This window comes from Ischnura elegans, chromosome 1 (genome assembly GCF_921293095.1).
Source record: "Ischnura elegans chromosome 1, ioIscEleg1.1, whole genome shotgun sequence".
NCBI classification, from domain to species: Eukaryota; Metazoa; Arthropoda; class Insecta; order Odonata; family Coenagrionidae; genus Ischnura; species Ischnura elegans.
Window position 1 is genome coordinate 61,469,830 of NC_060246.1, and position 18,291 is coordinate 61,488,120.

The 18,291-nt window shown below is 37.6% G+C and overlaps 1 protein-coding gene across 1 annotated transcript; it reads right to left on the reverse strand.

The window, feature by feature from the left end:
• Nucleotides 1-272: 272 nt before the first annotated feature.
• LOC124161592 (sodium-independent sulfate anion transporter-like) lies at nucleotides 273-17,394 on the reverse strand. The gene is made up of 12 exons (XM_046537977.1): nucleotides 17,206-17,394; nucleotides 11,180-11,438; nucleotides 9,692-9,887; nucleotides 8,745-8,965; nucleotides 6,799-6,961; nucleotides 6,401-6,565; nucleotides 5,643-5,804; nucleotides 4,861-5,001; nucleotides 4,614-4,759; nucleotides 4,109-4,306; nucleotides 2,694-2,847; nucleotides 273-1,006 (listed from the first exon to the last, which is right to left on the reverse strand). Exons 2-12 carry the CDS (start codon nucleotides 11,414-11,416, stop codon nucleotides 909-911), a joined length of 1,881 nt encoding a protein of 626 aa, XP_046393933.1. The 5' UTR covers nucleotides 11,417-11,438; nucleotides 17,206-17,394; the 3' UTR covers nucleotides 273-908.
• Nucleotides 17,395-18,291: the final 897 nt, after the last annotated feature.

The window sequence follows — 18,291 nt, forward strand, 5'->3', positions numbered from 1 at the left end:
AATGGCTCACACATTACATAACCTTAGCAAAAATTTCTTATATCATAAGATATCAAAAAGGTGCTGCTACCGCGTGATGGAAACAAACTGATGGGAGTGAAAACTTGCCATAATTCATTATTGAGTATTGGTTGGTGGAAGACTTGGTAAATAAGCCACTGCTAGCTCTCACTACCATAAGAAGTATTCCGAAAGCTGTGGAATTATTTTTCCATAGAATTTACCTGCAGCATAAAGCTTAAAGTTAAAGTTCATTCAGAATATTGCACAAGTTGCATGAGTAAATAACTATTTATTCAATAAGAAAATTCATAAAAAAAGATCACCAAGGACATTACATGAGTTCTTTCCACCAATAAATGGTGTGATAAAGTATGAATGAATTTTCTTATATTTTCAAATTATCCGATTCATATTTCATTTTCATTCCTGATGAGCGATGAGATAATGGAAAAATGCTTCAAAACACAATTTTCTATTGGGATATATGAATTTGTATTTAATAACAAAGCCAAACTTTATTCAAATACGCCGCCACAGTAGGTATCTAAGAATTTCATTGGATATAATTTTCAAAAAAGCAAACTTAGAAGGAACTTTTGGGGATGATTTTGTGAAAAATACAATACCTACACCTGTGAAAATTGAGCTAAAAATGAAAGCCACAGTTTGAAAAGGTCACTGGGGGTGCTCATGTAAGTGATGATTTGTCAACTTCTGGTGAGTCATGAAAAAGACCAAAGTCAACACAGGAACATTCGATCAGGGATTTTGGTCACACATTTCATAAATATAGATTGAGCACTCATTAGTTCAAAGATGAAGTTCTGATCGATCAATCACTTCACTGATTCATGTGCAGGTATTTCACCAGATACCATTAAAAAGACACCTGAATCACTCAACAATCAAACACCACTGTCTTTTATTGAAACCACTGAATGCCGCTTCACTGTTTCCATTTCCAGTTTTGTATCCACTGATATTCTTTTTCCAACAGCAACACCTGATATAGTAAAGAAAATTGAAGTAATTTATAATTATGTACTATAAATATATATGTATTCTTGAATGTATGCAGAAATGTATCAAAAAGTTTTTGACTCTTGTAGAGTCTATGAAATTTAATCAGTACTGGAAATAAGTATTATCCCACTCTTCAATTGCAATCACTTAAAACTTAACTTCTTGTGATATTTAACAATACCATGTCACTAATTTACAGCAACATCTCAGATTGTCTCACCGAATCCTCATAATGCTGGATTCTCACATCTCCTGCTAAGAGATTCTATGAAACTCTATTAACCACTTGATAATAGTCAGTCACCTCCTCCAATTTATATGATAATGTTAAGACAGTGCCATCAAAACTTTGTTGTAGTTCAGTGATGTGACCTTGTAGAAAACTAGGGCATGTTTATTTTCATTTGATTCAAATTTTGTCTTATTCTCTGTCCTCCTTCCAGTTCTATTCTTGGAAAACTGGGAAATTTTACGGTTACAATCTATATCTATTGGCACTGCCCCAAGCCCACGACATATAACCTCCTTCCACAAGTATTCCATGAAAATATTAGACTCCTTCAAAATAATACATACATCGGATTGTCACTCACTTTGTAATCCTTTCACTGAGTCCTTCAATTTCCCATGGCTTTATTAATGCTCATGACACAGCCTATTTTGGTGGATATTTATTTCTATGAATTATAAATTTAATTTTTGCAGGAAAAACACTCTCAAAGCCATTACATAAAAGAAACCAAAATAATTTATTGAGCATGTCTTTTGAGGTGACTGTTTTCATATGAAGTTTTGTTGTGTTGTTTCAGGTAGGTTTTGATTACCAACAACTGAAGTTAGCAGCAGATAATGGACCCTGAGGCTTTTTGTATGAGCATGTCCTGATCAGATGAAATTTCCTGTCCTGATGAGTCCTGATAAAAGTTTTTCCCTCTTCTCTTCTATATCCCCACCTCTAACAATTCATGTGCTTTTATTGCCCCCACGGACATAGAGAGTGGGGAGGTATAGGATTTATAACCCCCCGCAGTGGTTCAAAGATACCATTTACAGTTTTATGCACACCCCCTCCAATGGGACCCCTGCCATGTACCCCATCCAAAGGTGAACACCCTAAAACTTTTTATGAATACATAATGCCTTCACTCCTCCCTTCAAGCGTGAACCCAGTACTGACTTCAAGCTAGAGTTTGACAGAAATTGGTGACCAGATCTGAATGGACCCTCTGCTATTAGTCATTACCATGAACCATAGAGAGCTATAGACCTTGTGCTCAGGTCGGCTTAGGTTGAAATCCTGATGGTAACAGAGATTCGTCATAGGTATTTTATTCCTGCTGGAGTTCCATGTTTAGGGCAATTCAGGTTTTTCAGCAATCCATTCCTCAGGTGAGGCATAAAACCATGGTCCTCTTGGTGTCTTTTTTTAAAGGGCAGACTGATGCCAGGTTTCCCTCCACTCTACCTTCCCTACCCGTATCTCAAATTACCATAGCCGTCTGTCACCTTATCTACATAATCGTATTCAATAATAAAGGCCCACCACTTATCATTAAATTACCTAATTAAAATACTTTCTAAGTCTCAAACATTTTGTTATATTTGTTAGTTTTCAATCCTGTCACAGCTAGCATAAGTATGTGCAGTAAAAAAAATTATCCACTTACCTCTTAAAATATGATGCAAGTCAGAATCAGTAGTGCAAGTCACAAAATCAGGATGAGAGATATTATCAAGAATCTTCATTACAGAGGGATTCAGATTGTGGAAAATCAAATTTCTTCCATTTTTCCTAAAGTCGACAATAAGGGCCTCAATTCCCTGTAATAAAATAATAATGTCTGTAAGAAAACACTTTTGTGTGATACTTCAAATTAGGAATGCTCTGAAAACCTTTGTGTGACTATTTTTTTATTATAATTTTTTATTCAGTCAGCAAATGAGTTGTATATTATGTAAGAAATTTAAGGTCCTCATTTCTGCCTGATAATTCAATATTATTCTTCAGCGGTAATCTACCATAAGATCGGTGGAAATGGAACCAAGTTTAATCATAACAGTGTACACTCTGTTAGCCATCCCTTTTCCTCTGAACTGTATCATTCTTTGTGATACACGTATCCATTCTCTCCTTATCCCATTCATAAGGCCTATACTCTATTTTCCACTCATTCTTACCTTACAACCTTCAAATTATCAGAGAACATATATGTAATATATTGGATTTCTCAGGCCTCTTCAGCACCTATTCCAGAGACAGAATTTCTTTTCTTTTCATCTCCTCACATACTCTTCTCTCCTCACTCTTGAATGATAATTCATTCTTTTCTTCCTTACCAATTTTACTCATTATCCTACACAGATGCATCACGAACAACAGCCGGCTATTCTAATTTCCCTATTCAAAGTTCATGTTCATTCACCACAAAATTTATACTGTAATTAAGACTTTTTGCCCACATACAGTTCACATTCTAATCCAGAAATTTTCCTAGAACGCTTCTAGCCTTCCTCTAATAGCTTAAAAAATGCTTTTCACATTCTGAAAGTACAAATGCTGCAATACTAAAAATGGCTGTTTTCCATCAAATTACTACCCATCATTAGATTCATTAAATCAGTTAATTTTTCAGACAATTGCTTTTATGCTTGATATCTAGGTCTTTGCCTTAGAAAACTTCAAAGCAATTAGAAGCCACTCACAACTGAATACACTAGGCATCCAAATCTGTCGTACAGATGGTGTCTAGAATTAACTGAAGTTATCCATCACAATTGTGGGCTGCTACAGTATTTATTAATGAGGGTAAGTTGGACCTAAGTAAATCTGGACTCTGCTGGAATAATTTCTCTTAAAAAGGGTACCCAAATGTTAGATAGCCTTCAACCCATCTGGTCCAACCAATGAATCACTAATGGTCATGATGAGAATAAAATTGAACGAAATACCACAATCCCTATCATTTCCCACTAAAAACTCTTCTAGCCTAATTTCCCAGGATTTTTATGTGCATTGAGGTACTCCACCAATATTTCAAATGATAAAAATGAAGTATTTATCTCTGCTTATAGTAAAACTAACCTCTTTTACTGTGTAATCTGCTAAAGAAATGTGTTTGCAGTCGACAACCACTGGTATTGACATGAGATCAGCTTTGGACATCATTTTCTTTCCCTTGATTTCAGTGCGGGAAACAACATCACGAATAAAGTCGATAGCAGGAAAGAGAAGACCTGCACTTGGAACTATGAGAATGTGATCCGGTGTTCCATGGCTATCCTGAAATAAGCATAAATTTAAAAATTAAGCAAACTGTAAATAAAATTTATGACTTCTGATTTGCATGGAAAAGAGGCCCACAAAATCAATACTTTTGAAAATATAATTTTTTGAAATTTCTCAATTTTTAATGGCAGCTGAAAATGTTTTAATGTCTTCCAAATTCTATGATAAATTAGAACAGGAATAAAATAAAAATAATATCATGCTTATCAGAGATTTTTTTGCAAATATTTACAGCATAAAGAATGTGTAAGGAATCATAGGATGGTCCACACAGACACTGTTATCATTATATAATACTCACAGGAATAATTTCAACCAACACTTTTGGCCTGGCATTACTGTAGAGAAGGAATGACATATCAACAGCTATGCCAACCAATATTCCATATTCCACTCCAATAAGCAGACAGGCAACAAAAGTCACCAGAGCTGAGAGCAAATCTCTTTCTGGAAGTAAAATTTTGAGATATTACATAATTGACAATCAAATCTGAGACCCTTATTTCATTATAAAAATAAGAATTGCAAATTTTTAATGAGAAACTTACTATTTGTCCTCCACATGGGTTTAATTTTGTCAACTTCAACCATGAATATCACAGCACAAATGATAACCGATGCCAACGTAGCCTTGGGTATATAGTAGAAGTATGGTGTCAAAAAGCTAAGAGCTAGTAGTACCATTACACCTGGAAAAGGTAAAAATGATAAATAGTGAATTATAAGGAATGAAAAGTTTATGTTAGAGAAAGAACACTTCAGTGTCATTGTAATTAAATTATCCCTGAAATCATCCCTATACAATTAGATGGACATCTCATTACACATATCGATGACTAAGTTCTAACAACATGTATTTCAAAAATAGCAACTTTTCAGGAGAGCAAAAAAAAAAACGATTTACTTTTTAAATTTCATATAATTTTAATTGAAATTAAAAACCAAAAATACATAAAACTCAAAAAGAAGCATACATTTGTAGCATTTTGAAGCATTACAAAGAATTGTTTTTTGCTTCAATTTTACTTTTTATTAACAGTATTAGCAATACATATTAACTCAGACCGGCCAAATTTTGAGAAATGTGTTGATAGAACTTAGCCATAGATATACATTTCAGTTATGATGACTTAAATGTCAGAAGTATATGGAATTTGTTATCAAACCAAAAGCAAGGTAAACTTCATATGTAATGATGATGATTTTTTTTTAACTTTAACTTATCTGATTTGCAAAATTTTACTAAGTAAATGCAAAGCACTTACGATAGAAATTTTAATTGAAATTGATATTTCAATGGATTTTCATGAAAGTACATATTAAGATTTACCTGTGTAGAGACCAGCTAAAGGTGTCCTAACTCCACTGGCATTACTTACAGCACTTCGTGAAAATGATCCATTCACAGGCATTGAACGGAAGAATGAGCCAAAAATGTTACAGAAACCTAAAGCTACCATTTCTTGCGTGGCTTCCACCACTTTACCGTTTGCTGAAAATACAAGACACTAGGCATAAGCATTACAAGTTAGCAAAACCAAAGTGAGTTTAAGGCATCACTAAAAATTCTCTTTGGCATTAAAGAAAATTGGGTTAAAAACAGGGTGAAATTAATGCTTGTATTACATCCAATCATGAATTGCAACAAATATCCCAAAATGACCATGTAACTTGATTGATAAATTTATTTATCAAGCATTTCTGAAATGAAGTTATACAATTCACATTTTTTTTGGACTCAGAAGTATTATTTCAGAATATTTACACTTCAGTTAGATTTTCAATTGTACTTTAATTTGCTCAAATCTATTGTTAACCATGATCTGACAGCCATACCATTTAAATAAAAATATGGATTTTCATTTTCTAAATGATAAAAAAATTTGTAATTGTGATTATTTTCGTTTGAGGATGAGATATAGAATTGAAGTACAACTTTGATCCAGTGATTCTTCTCCATTCAAGAATTTTTTAATATGTGGCTGGAATAATATACAAGCATTCGTCGACTTAAGTTTATAAAGAGCATGCGCAAATACCTGATTAAAACTAAATAAGGTAATTTGTAAGGAATTAGAAAGGACATACCAAAAGCCTTCGCTATCGCAACATTTCCAATTATACCAATGATGGGCGTAACAAGGATACCACTTCCAAGATATTGGCACATTTCAATAAATCCGTAAGTGGTATTTCCAAAGTGTGTTGAAAATGGAGGTGGGCCAACAGGTGGAATGCCAACATCAATTTCACCTAAAATAGACAAAACGATTAATTACTATAAAGCTATTTCCAAACCACAAGATCTATGAATATTTCATATGATATTCTTCCATTGCTTTCCAAAAAGCTTTCATTTCTCCACCTGAAAAAATTAAATAAGATGAAACCATCTTTCATAAGTTCCCATATTTATTTTCTAAATTTATTTTACTTTAAAAATATTGATAGAGCATATTACAAAAGCAGGCCATCATGTTACTCACCAGTTAAAACAAATGGAGCAGAGCCGTTAGCTTGGAAAACTTTGGCAAGGCAGGCACATACTACAACCACCAAAGCATTTCGTGCATTGGAAAGATACCAATAAAACTTTCCGAGAAATCTTCCTCGAGGAGTATTCTCATCTGTTTTCACTTCCTTGAGACGCTAAATAAAGGTAAACGTTTTTGAAAATTAGAAAAAAGTGCATTTCTTATTACTCAAAAAATAATTTACGCTAACTAGTAATCGCATACTATGGTTTCGTGATCGTTAATTGTTACATCATCACTCTATAGCAGTGGTTCCCAACCCTTTATGTCTAGCGACCCACCTTTTAATTTTTTCCGTTTTCGCGACCCACCCCTACCCCACCCATGATTACACACACACGCACATAAAAATACGTATGTATGCATTTTGTACACTTAATTGGTATTTATATACATTTATATACGCAATTGTTTTCGTTTCAATGTAATAGGCAAGCATTGCACCAAGATTTTTTATTTTAAAAAAATAATAAAAATGACTCATACATAAAATTAAAATTATCTGGTGAATCATTTAAATTTGGTACATTTTCAAGAGCCCCGCCGCGACCCACTTAAATTCCGCCCGCGACCTACTAGTGGGTCGCGACCCACTGGTTGGGAAACGCTGCTCTATAGCCATCTTTTTCGTGTTTCCGTGTACATACTCAGAAAAAAAGAGCGCCTGTTTTTCCTAACTTACGCAACATGTACACCATTTATGTATCTATGGGAAGGCTACTTTCAAGGGGCAAGCATCGTTTATGCTTGAATGGCTGAAGTCTACTGGATTATCGTATTGACTATCCTTGGGCAGTTGACTGATATTTTCGAAGCTGAAAGCGCCGAAGGGCTTCAGCAGCGAACGCGTAACCAATACGACACAGTCGGGACGTAAGATCGACGTAAGGTAAGTCGGGACGCCGAATACTGTGTTTTACACCCAAGTCGAAGAAAGAAACCAACTGTGACATTAAGTCACAACAGAAATGGTACTTGGGCGATGATGAATCTCGGATTCAGGCAAAATTTTAGTTATAATTTTTTTTAAATGACTTGATTATTTCACCCTGGTAATTGATAGATTGAGGGAAGATAATTTACTATAGATTCTTGTTCCACCCTCGGTTCCTCGATTTTGCTTTAAAAGGCCGGAATTCCAAGATGTTCGATAGAAAAAGTCAAATTCCATTCTGTCATACTCTTTCCTCAATAAGACGAAAAGCGATTATTCCGCTAAAAATGTAAAATAATGAGTGGCACCACGAACCTCTATTCCATTTGGAGGGTAAATCTGGCCCTGGCTGTAATGAATAAGCGTAGTGGGAATGTTCATATGATGGTGATGATGAAAATCACTAAAAGTATGAAAATATTAATTTTGCATGATGTCGGAAAAGTTTGGCACCAGCTACTCCGTGGTTATTTCCTAAAATCCTAAACAAAGATACTTTTCCACATGCCTCTCGCTTTAACGGAATCCACAATCTTACAAATTTATTAGATATTCACGAAAAGTATATCCCCATCACGCCAAATTCCGGGGAAAAAATTCTTTGAAAATCTTCAAGCGCTCACGTTCTCCGTAGCTGTGATTCAGCTAATCTAGAGCGAGCTTATCCATAGCCTAATTCGCTGAGGCTTCAATGTTCTTAAAACCGGGGAAGGGAAAGAAGAACACTGTTCATGGCCTTATAATTTCACCGAACTTCCATGGGCACTAATCGTCATTAATGGAAATAAAAGTGATATGTTCCCTTCTTCCATAGCGAAGTATTGGATTCGGAATGGAGAGGTTTTGCGAAGAAGACTTTGCATATTGGTCACTACAGATGTTAAGTAGGGGTTTATTTAATACGTCACTTTAGACTAGAAAAAATAGCACGTATTAACTATCTCCAATTGAATAAGCAATTCACCTTCAATAGTAAGAGGGTCGCGACGCAAAAGCAGCTTAGAACGATGTCCCAAAGGCGTGACTCGCCAATGTGATGATAAAGCTGGACCCAAATCTCCTTGAATCCTTCTGCTTTGTACTTAACGCCCAAAAGGCCCTTAACTTGCGAAGAGGCGATGATTATTGCAGCGGCGGATGTGAAACCTGATACAACAGGTAATGACACGAACTGCACAAGAAATCCTATTTGGAGAGAAAGCAATTGTAAATGATCATGCTTATGTGCAAAATCAATTTGTAAATACGATGATAATGAGAGATATAATTCCATTCATATCCAAAAAACATAAAAATATATTTAAAAATACGTACGGAAGATGGAAATTCTTCCTACAAACTTTTAAACAGTTTGAATAGCCATAAGCCGCGGTTTTAAATAAAGAAGAATTGAAAAAATATGAATAGGATACGTGAAATCTTGAACATGGTGTCGAAGTATCTATAAAAATGTATAACACTACTTAAAAGTATGCATACTAATAGTTTTGTAATCCTATTTAAAATATAATTATTTTGGAAGTATACCGTCAGCTCGCATTGAGCTAAAATCAGAAACACGATTTCAATATAAGGTTGATTTTGATAAGTGCCCCCTTCCAGATGTTATGGGGAGAGAAAATTTCACGTCCAGGGAGGGAGGTTCAGTTCCTATCCCTGAGCCAATGCCTGATTTTATCATAAAGTTATGACTGTTAGAAACTCTTACTGAGGAAATCATTTGCCTCACTCAGATTCGAACTCTGAACCATTCGGTATTCCAGCGCTTTATTCACCACATCTCCCGTCATACGTGAATGACGATATTTAGTAGAAATGAAAAATACAATCCGAAAAGTTGATTTCAATAAATAATCGAAGTCATTAACTAATAGTCTCTCTCAGCAAAAAAAAGTCTGAATAAAATCCCACCGAGTTGAAGAAATCCGCATATCAATTCGATGATCCCAGCGAGGAAGCAGAGCAGCACAGCCATGTCAGGGTTCGAGTCATGAGTGTAATTGAAGGTCAAGAGGGAGAGCAAGGCTGATGGCCCGATGTTGATCTCCGGAGTAGTCCCGAGGAGAATGTACACAAGGCTTCCAGCGAAGGATGAGTAGAGCCCATACTGCAAGAATAATTACAAACGTTAAAGGGAAACGCACAGTAAAATAGAATAATAATAGGGCTTTTCATGCTCAAGAAATGGCGAAACTTGACTACCTCCCCTGAATGAGCCCAGGAGGTATAAATTAGCATAGACTATCTAGTAAATTAAAAAGCGCACCGAATCGTGACTGGTGCCGAACAGGTTAAGGTAGTAAAAGTGCACAGAAGCTCAGACATTCATATCGTGAACGACGAAAATATATGATTAGTACAGTGATGATAGGACTTTTTTTTACAAACGCTGAGACCAATAATATGTTTAAAATAAATTGTTCAAACAGGTCTTCGGAAAAAGCCACAACAAATAAATAAAAAAAATATGAAACACAAAACTCGATACGGTGGTCGATTACAATTAGTTGTTAAGTCATGCTGTTATTGTTACTAGCCCTGTGGGAGATCCAGTGAGGGGATTATAGTTACCTCTAAGTATCCAATTTACACTAGATAAAATGGTATTTTTTCGGACCCCCACTACTGCTGGAAGGTTACCTTCCCTCTCTCCCCGGCCCACCACCAAGCCCCCCATTGTCCCTATCCTGGATTTGCCACTGAACTAGCCTATCATGAGAGACAGTCGCAGTTCGTTTTCCTTAAAGTATTTCATTCGTGAATCAAAATAATAAGTTAGCCAACAAGAGAGACTTCTATCAATGTAAAATAAAATCCTCAGCAATGAAAACAATATCTATTGAAAGCGTATTTGAAGAACGTGAGAGGGAAGCCTCTAAGACTTACTTATTCAAGATAGATCCAGGGAAATCAATGGGGAGAAACTTCTTCCTTGGTTATGAATTTCTTCCGAGAAGAATGAAATATTCACCCAGAAGTGACCATGACGACCCACTTGAAAAGAAATGCGATGCTATCGGAACAATGTCACCATAGAGTTGGGTTGCGATCAATTAATGTAACGAAATATTGAAAGCTATCCGAAGCTGAAGAAATCGGCAGATATAATTGGCGAATTATTCGCGTGTTTTAAATCAGGCCAGGATGCCCACATTGGTCATCTCATCTCAGGCCATTCCTCATCTGAACCCAAGTGGGTTTCGGAAAATATTCCTCAGGAAACTATGGCTGCTATGGATACCCTGAATTGACCCTGACCCGTGAATTACACACCAGTTGAATTTCTCTGACGATTAATACGGTATACAGAGAATCAAATTTACATAAATTACGTGACACAGTTTCGACATGTAGATAATTCGAAATTCATATAAATCGGGAGTGAAATGAGAACATTACCTGTGGTCCCAGACCGGCGAGTCCCGCGTAGGCGATAGCTTGAGGGATGAGGGTCAATCCGACAGTAATGCCAGCGACGAAATCGGAGGCTGCGACATGGGGGGAGTAAGTTTTACCCCACCGGAGCGGCGGGAAACCTTGGCGGACGATCTCGCCGGTCCTCCGGGCGAACCGACGGCTCACAGCCACCGCTGCCTCCGACTCCCTCCGGAGGGACCAGCGCGTGCTTCCCACCATGCCGAAGACAGCTGATATCCGACTGCGAAAAATAAAAGGAGGAAACCGTGTGCAATGCATTGAAATATAGGCTTGTCTCATACCGTATGCATGGATTTGCATCACGGAGACGATGAAGACAGCGGCAAACAGATAGCTCAGAAATTCGAAATTTCCACAGCGGAAAATCAATATCCTTAACTAGAAAACGACCCAGGATCCTCCAAACTAATTGTAATATTTATGGCGAGTGTGAGGTTATTTCTTTAATACCGATCACTGCGGGGGTTCGGGTTGGTGTGGTGGCTAGTTGACTACCCAACCCGTGGGCCCGAGTTCATATCCCGGCGGTGGCGGAGATTTTTCATAGATTTCCCAAACCATACTTGAGTGATGGGCACTTCAAGTATAGCACTCCATCCGTTGGAGGAGACTTTAATCCGTTGTCCCATTGGCGATTTTCATTTAGAGCAGGCTTATGCCGACGCTGGGTTACTCTCCTCCCTTATTTCCCACCATATCGCGTAAATAACCACAGCTGTCGGTGGCCTCCGCGACATATCACGCCATACCTATCACTGGATGGAGAGCGCATTCAGCGCAAATCTCCAATTTCCCACCCAGATTTGATTTGGATGGAATAAAGTAAGAATCTTTTCGCGCCTATTCGCAACTTTTAGGGGATTACGATGAATTATTAGCAACCAAAATTGGTGTTATTTTAGCTTTGAACTTATTCATCCATTGCATAAATGGAATCAGGAATGTATTAAATCTTTTAACCCGTTCTAACACAATAAAAGATATCTGGATGAATCAATACGGCTACGTTGATAAAATTTATATTTCCATCGTCGCCGTCTACCTTATAGGAAAAAATCTGCCACTTTAATTGAAATTTTCAGTTGAATTCTGAAATATTCAACTGAATTTCACAATAGTCAATGTAGTTCCTAAATATCCAATTGAATTTACAAAAATTAAACTTAATTTCCTATTAAATGAACTCTTAAATACGCGAATGGACTTGTAATTTTACAATGGTTTTTTCCCAATATTCAATTGAAAATAATTCATACAATATAGTTTACCATAGTCAAGTGTTGTAAATAGCGAAATTCAACTTTTTAGCTTTTCCTTTTTGCGAATTTGCAGTGTGTGACCAGGGCCGGATTTACCGTAGGGCAAAATAGGCACGTGCATAAGGGGCATCGCAGTCCAAGGGGCGCCTTCTGTTAGGCAACCGCCAATGATCTGTACTGAAGGCGCCTCGAAGTTTACCGCCGTCAGCAGGCTTATTATGTGGGTTCCGTGCCCTCCTTACTAGGGCTTTAAATGTGCTAAGTTAGGATTATAGCAGAACTTGAACTGCGATGCCATAATTAATGAATTTGCCGAAAAGAAGACAAGAAGGAAACTTATGAAGTAGTTCTCATTGGGCTTGAGGCAGACCCCGTTATTTCATCATTCATGTTTTTTATCTGCACTTTAATTTCTCTAGAAGATATTGCAGAAAGCTATGCAGTTGGTTGTACTTGTATTTTAAAGGCTTTGTTCAATTGAAAATGTCGTTCGTACCGCTGCTCTTCATGCGTTCAAAAATTAGTTAATTTATATTATATTTCGTCCTACCGCAGTTCATTCAGTTATAGCAGCACGTAATGTTTTTACTTTTGAAGTTACTCTTATTTTTTGTTGTATGAATAAAGGCTAGACATTTTTGGAAATGGTATTCATAAAGTGTTTTAGCTGCATAAAAGTGAAACTGTTTCATATAGTTTGACTCCAAGCTGTTTCAAAAATTGAATTGTCTATGTTTACCCTGCGTAAAAATTCAAGCGTAAACTTGTACTGTCAGCCATGTATCTGTTTATTCCTTTTTTCCGAACCTTACCTCATGCGAGTGGCTATGCCTTATGATAAAAATAGGAGGGGCGCTCAATGGAGAGGTGCCTATAGCGTAACTTTGGGTAAATAGTTGGTAAAATCCTGTGTGTGCCTGTGACAAAATGAAACATACACACAAGGAATCACATAGAAGTCAAAAAATTAAAATTTACATGCCCGACTTAACTCCATATATTACTGCTGATTGGATGAGCAACACCCTTTACTTATATAGAAACAAAAATCGAGTAAAAAAATTAATTTTTTTACAATTTTGGTCACGAAATATCTTTAACGGATGAGATTGATTTAAATACTGGATGCGGAGAATTCACATGACGAAGCTACAGAAATTTCTTAGTTTTCATTACCTACTTCCTGAAGATAAAATGCATTTATGCGAGTTTAGTAGTGCATAAAGATACTATAACTCAGGAATATAACGACGACTCAGTAGAGTCAATGGAAAATAGAAATTCTATTTTCATACATAAACTTGTTCACCTTAACGAAATATAACGAATAAAGTCGCTGATCTAATACTTCAGCACACAAAGAGCGACAAAGTTTGCAATGTTGTCGGTTAATTTCAGCCAAGTAAAATTATAATTCTAACTAAAAATTACATACTCAATACCAAGAGCATACGAAAGAATGCCAAGGAAGTCAATAATTAAAGTAAAATTGTGAAAATCAAATCGCTGGAAAATGAACATAACTTCATTTTTCTTGATTCCAACAATTTCAAAAAAGGCAAAATTAAGTTAATTCCTCTTCAAAATTAACATCCGGAAATACTTTAAGCAGGTAAATACACCTGTTTACTCATCAACAGGCTAACTGGAAATTCGAAAGGTACACTGCGCTAAATGCTTGCGTAAATAATGACAATTAATGTCTCAGGTTTCTATGCTTGCTTTAATCATCAAATGATCGAGCCAAACAACCTTATAAATTAGCAGGGACATGACGTTGTTGCCCACGTCACACGATTCTCTCCCCTCCAGAGGTTTGAGGGCTATAACCGGCCCCAGCTGAAGTTCGCCTCCTGTTTTCCTTCCTGCTAATTTTTAAGAAATCGCTAATTGCCTCATGGTAAAAATGTTTGAATTCGACATCAGCTTCCAATGACAAACATCACTGTCTTGTGAAAACGATCTGTTCGTGACAAGGCACAGTCATTACCGAAGGGCAAAAATTTGCTCACATTATTAAGGCTCAAGAAGTCTCCGAAGAAACAGCGTGGATTAGGATACGTCTGCAAAATAGAAGTCTGAGAGTCAAATTCGCGGTGGGAAATGTTTTCCACGATATAATGCACTACTATTTATAGTATTTAAATTTATAACTCCCCCTCCACCATATGTACAAAATGCACAACATTTTAACGTTCTTTTCATTGGATTCATCTAAGTTTTGCAACTATCAATATAAGTAACTCAGTTGATTTCTTCGCGCCTAAAGAGAGGTGAACGTAAAATTCTATTTCGTGCAATAAGATATTTTCTCGGCCCGTTTTCAGTGGCGGACACATATGGGACGCCCCTTAAGTTGCCTATAATATAATAAGTTTCCTTTGCGGAGCCGCCAATATTGCCGAATATTGCAGAACCACAATTGTAACTTTTTTTCATAAAATGGCATTGTATTGTATGCGTGCATAATCAGTTTAAAGAAAACTTTCTTAAACTGTGCATGTGACTTAATTATTTTTCACGATAAAAGTAAAGGTAACTGAAGATATCTTTAGACCCCCTTTTGAGTTTTTCTGTATCCGCTACTGCCCTTTATTGTCATTTATTTGTAATTTTGAAACCCAGTGCATTACCAATTTACTATATCTGTTCCAGGATAAGCTTTCTGATTCAAGCTAATGATATACTACCAAGATAAATAATATTTTCGAATTTTTTCCGTGGACAACCAATACAATATCTTCAAGTTTTTTTTCCGTGGAGCTAGGTAGCGGGGAAGGAAAGGGCTCCATACCTGCTAATTTAAAAAATATTTTCTATGGCTTTGACTCTGATGCGGGTAAAAAGTTCTGAAATTAACAATTGGTTCAAATTTTAGGATTCACTGATAACAGAGGTAGATTCGAGAACCCTGAATGGAACCCGTCCTCCAAATGTACCCCCATCCCAAAATGATTAATCCCCGATTGACCAATATTAGCCACAACCTTGAAGTGGAAAATCTTGTACTGTTGAGGCCCTGAGGTCCAAAACCGGTGCTTTTTCCAAGATGTAAAGTATCGAACAAAAATTTAAAAGGAGCAAAACAACTCTGAGATTGAAATCCCAACGATGGTGCTCCCATATGGCAATATTATCATAGAATTAAAAATCAACCAACGATGTGAAACGTTTTATACTAATTTTGCGAGGACGCTAATTTCCAAGAGCCTAGTTAGGAGGATGGGGCCTAGAACAACCGTAAGGCCCGAATAAGACTTTGCTTATTTCTTTCTACGCCATTTTGTAACGGGTTAACAAATGAGTAAACAGAATATCACTATAGTTAAGCAAAATGGAGTATTGGAGACTGATGACATGAAAAGTACTTCATGGCCATGCATGAAAGATCAGACTATCCGCAAAGTAACCAAGCAGCTGTTTGTAGAAATATTAATGGGTACAAGTTTGCAACACTATTTAATATACTTTAATGACGTTAATGATCACATAAAATTCGAATATAACGATGAGACAACGCCGTAAATAACGCTGCGACCAATATCTAACAAGGTATCATTCTCAAAGTTCATCGTTCAATGATGAATTTTTAAAAATTGAATCATTCGTTGTAATTAATTATTTTAACACTTCCTTGGATGAACGGAATTTGAATGAATTTTCTGTCTTAAAGTTACACTAACAAATACAAGAAAAGGTTGAATTTTGGAAGATTGTAATTACTACGGATTGTAATCGCTTATTGCGAAATTCGAGACTGTTGTGCATGGCATAGTATTGGTCACCCGTGGATGCTTCATTGCGGATTTTATGCACCGAAGAGGTTATTTTAACCCCTCGTGTCCATATCGAGCGAAAAAAAATCTCGACCTGGGAGTATTTTGCGTTCTAAGTTCTTAAAAACCCCGAACGCACCAGTTTAGTCCTCCGAGATCGAGTTTCTCTCGCTAGGTTCAAACGCAGTCCCAAAGAGACAGGAAATGCGACCTTCCCGAGCCAAATCCGATTCAGTTATGTCAACATCACGATAATCAGATGAGGAAAAATGGAATTGCTTAGAATCATGAATTGATCATTTTTTATGTTCACTAGGCTTTCCATTACAAAAGGCAAAATATTTCATTCTTGCCAAATAGAAAAATAACTCATCAATCCATGCATTATAAAAATTCGCTGAAATGGGCAGATGCTCCGTGCAAAATGTAATTCACGCTATCTTACCGGATTGAAGCAATATCCACCAGTCTTTTGAGAAGTTAATCACACTAAGATAACGCAACGAACACATTTATACTTATTTAATTATTCCAACTTCCTTGTATTAGCTATTTCCGCCGTATACACTCAGAAACACTTGCGTCGAATATTATTTTATTCAACAGAAGCACTAATCTTCATCTTATTCACCATTTCACAGTAGTCAATGCACTTCCTAGTGTTCTAATAGAGGTATCCCATCCCGATTCCTGAGTCACATCCCATTATGTTACACCACCACTAACAACACCTCTTATTGTCTCCGAGACGCCATTAGCCTGAAGAAAATGGAGGCATCTCTTCGTCGGAAGCACACTCGGAAACCATTACCGCATTATTATCCACCAAGACATAAAAAGAGGCGCAAGTACCCATTTGCGCAGTCGGTGAAGTGTGGACTGCTTGACGTAATTTTTTTTTACTATACAAGGCATTAAGTTGAGTATCGGTCTGAAAGATTTTGGCACTCACCTGCCTGTAGAGATACCAAGGCACAAAACCAAAGGATGAGTAAGAGCACTGATAAGATGGTTTTCTTTTTGAGTTGTGGTCGGAATTGGATGAGTCTCCTCTTATATACTCCCCAGCCCAAGGGACACCTTTCCTTGACGAGAAGGCATTGGACACGGAGGTGGGGGAGTTTGAGGAGACTCTGGAGACAAACTGGCATTGGGGAGAGGGGGCGGGGATGAGCGGAGGGAACTAATGACAGGGGGGGCGCGTGGGATGGAAAGAGAGGAGAGGGCGAAGAAAGAAAGGAGAAGAATTGCGAGAATTGGCGATGAATTGTGCGGGGGACAAATAAAAGAGCTGCCGCAGCAAAGTGACGCAAGGCTCTTGTTTGGGTCATTCCATTATTCCCCCCCTCCTCATTACGACGCTGGCCGCAGGAAAATAACCATTGTGGGCTCGCTCACCCGAGGGTCGCGGCTCCATATGGGAGGGCGGGGGGAGGGGGAGGGGGGAAGAGGAAGGGGCTGGCTACCAATTGACCGCCCTGGATTTTATTTTTCCACGCTCCCCTCGCGGCCCTTCGGCTGTGCCCTGTCGCCAGAGGCCTTGGGTGCTCGCGTCAATCCGCAAAAGAGAGGGTCACGAACTATTTGGATCGGTGCTAACCATACGGTCCTTGGAAGATTTCTCGAACAGACTGCGCGGCACCGCAGGCTCTCGCCCCATTCGCCGCGATGCCGCGGATTCGGTAAGGCCCGGCCGAAGGGGAGGGGATTTTTGCAGATGGACGTGCGGGGAAGAGGGTCACCCACTTGGCGTCGGCAGTGCCCAGCACAAAGCTCGCTAATTGATCAGTTTACGGGCCAATGATTGCTCGCAATTTCTCCTTCTATTCTGTTTGTTCTTCCACCGTATCACTCCGATGCGAGGGCATGAGAGATTCATTAATCAGCACGAAGGGTGGAGGAGCACAGTCTCACGTTTCAGAGTTTTCGAAAACGATTGCGACGGTATTGAAACCAGCTAACATGAAATTAATTCATTTAAACACGCAGGGTGGCCGTCAAAAGGACATCAATTCATCAACAGGTCTACTGTAGCCTC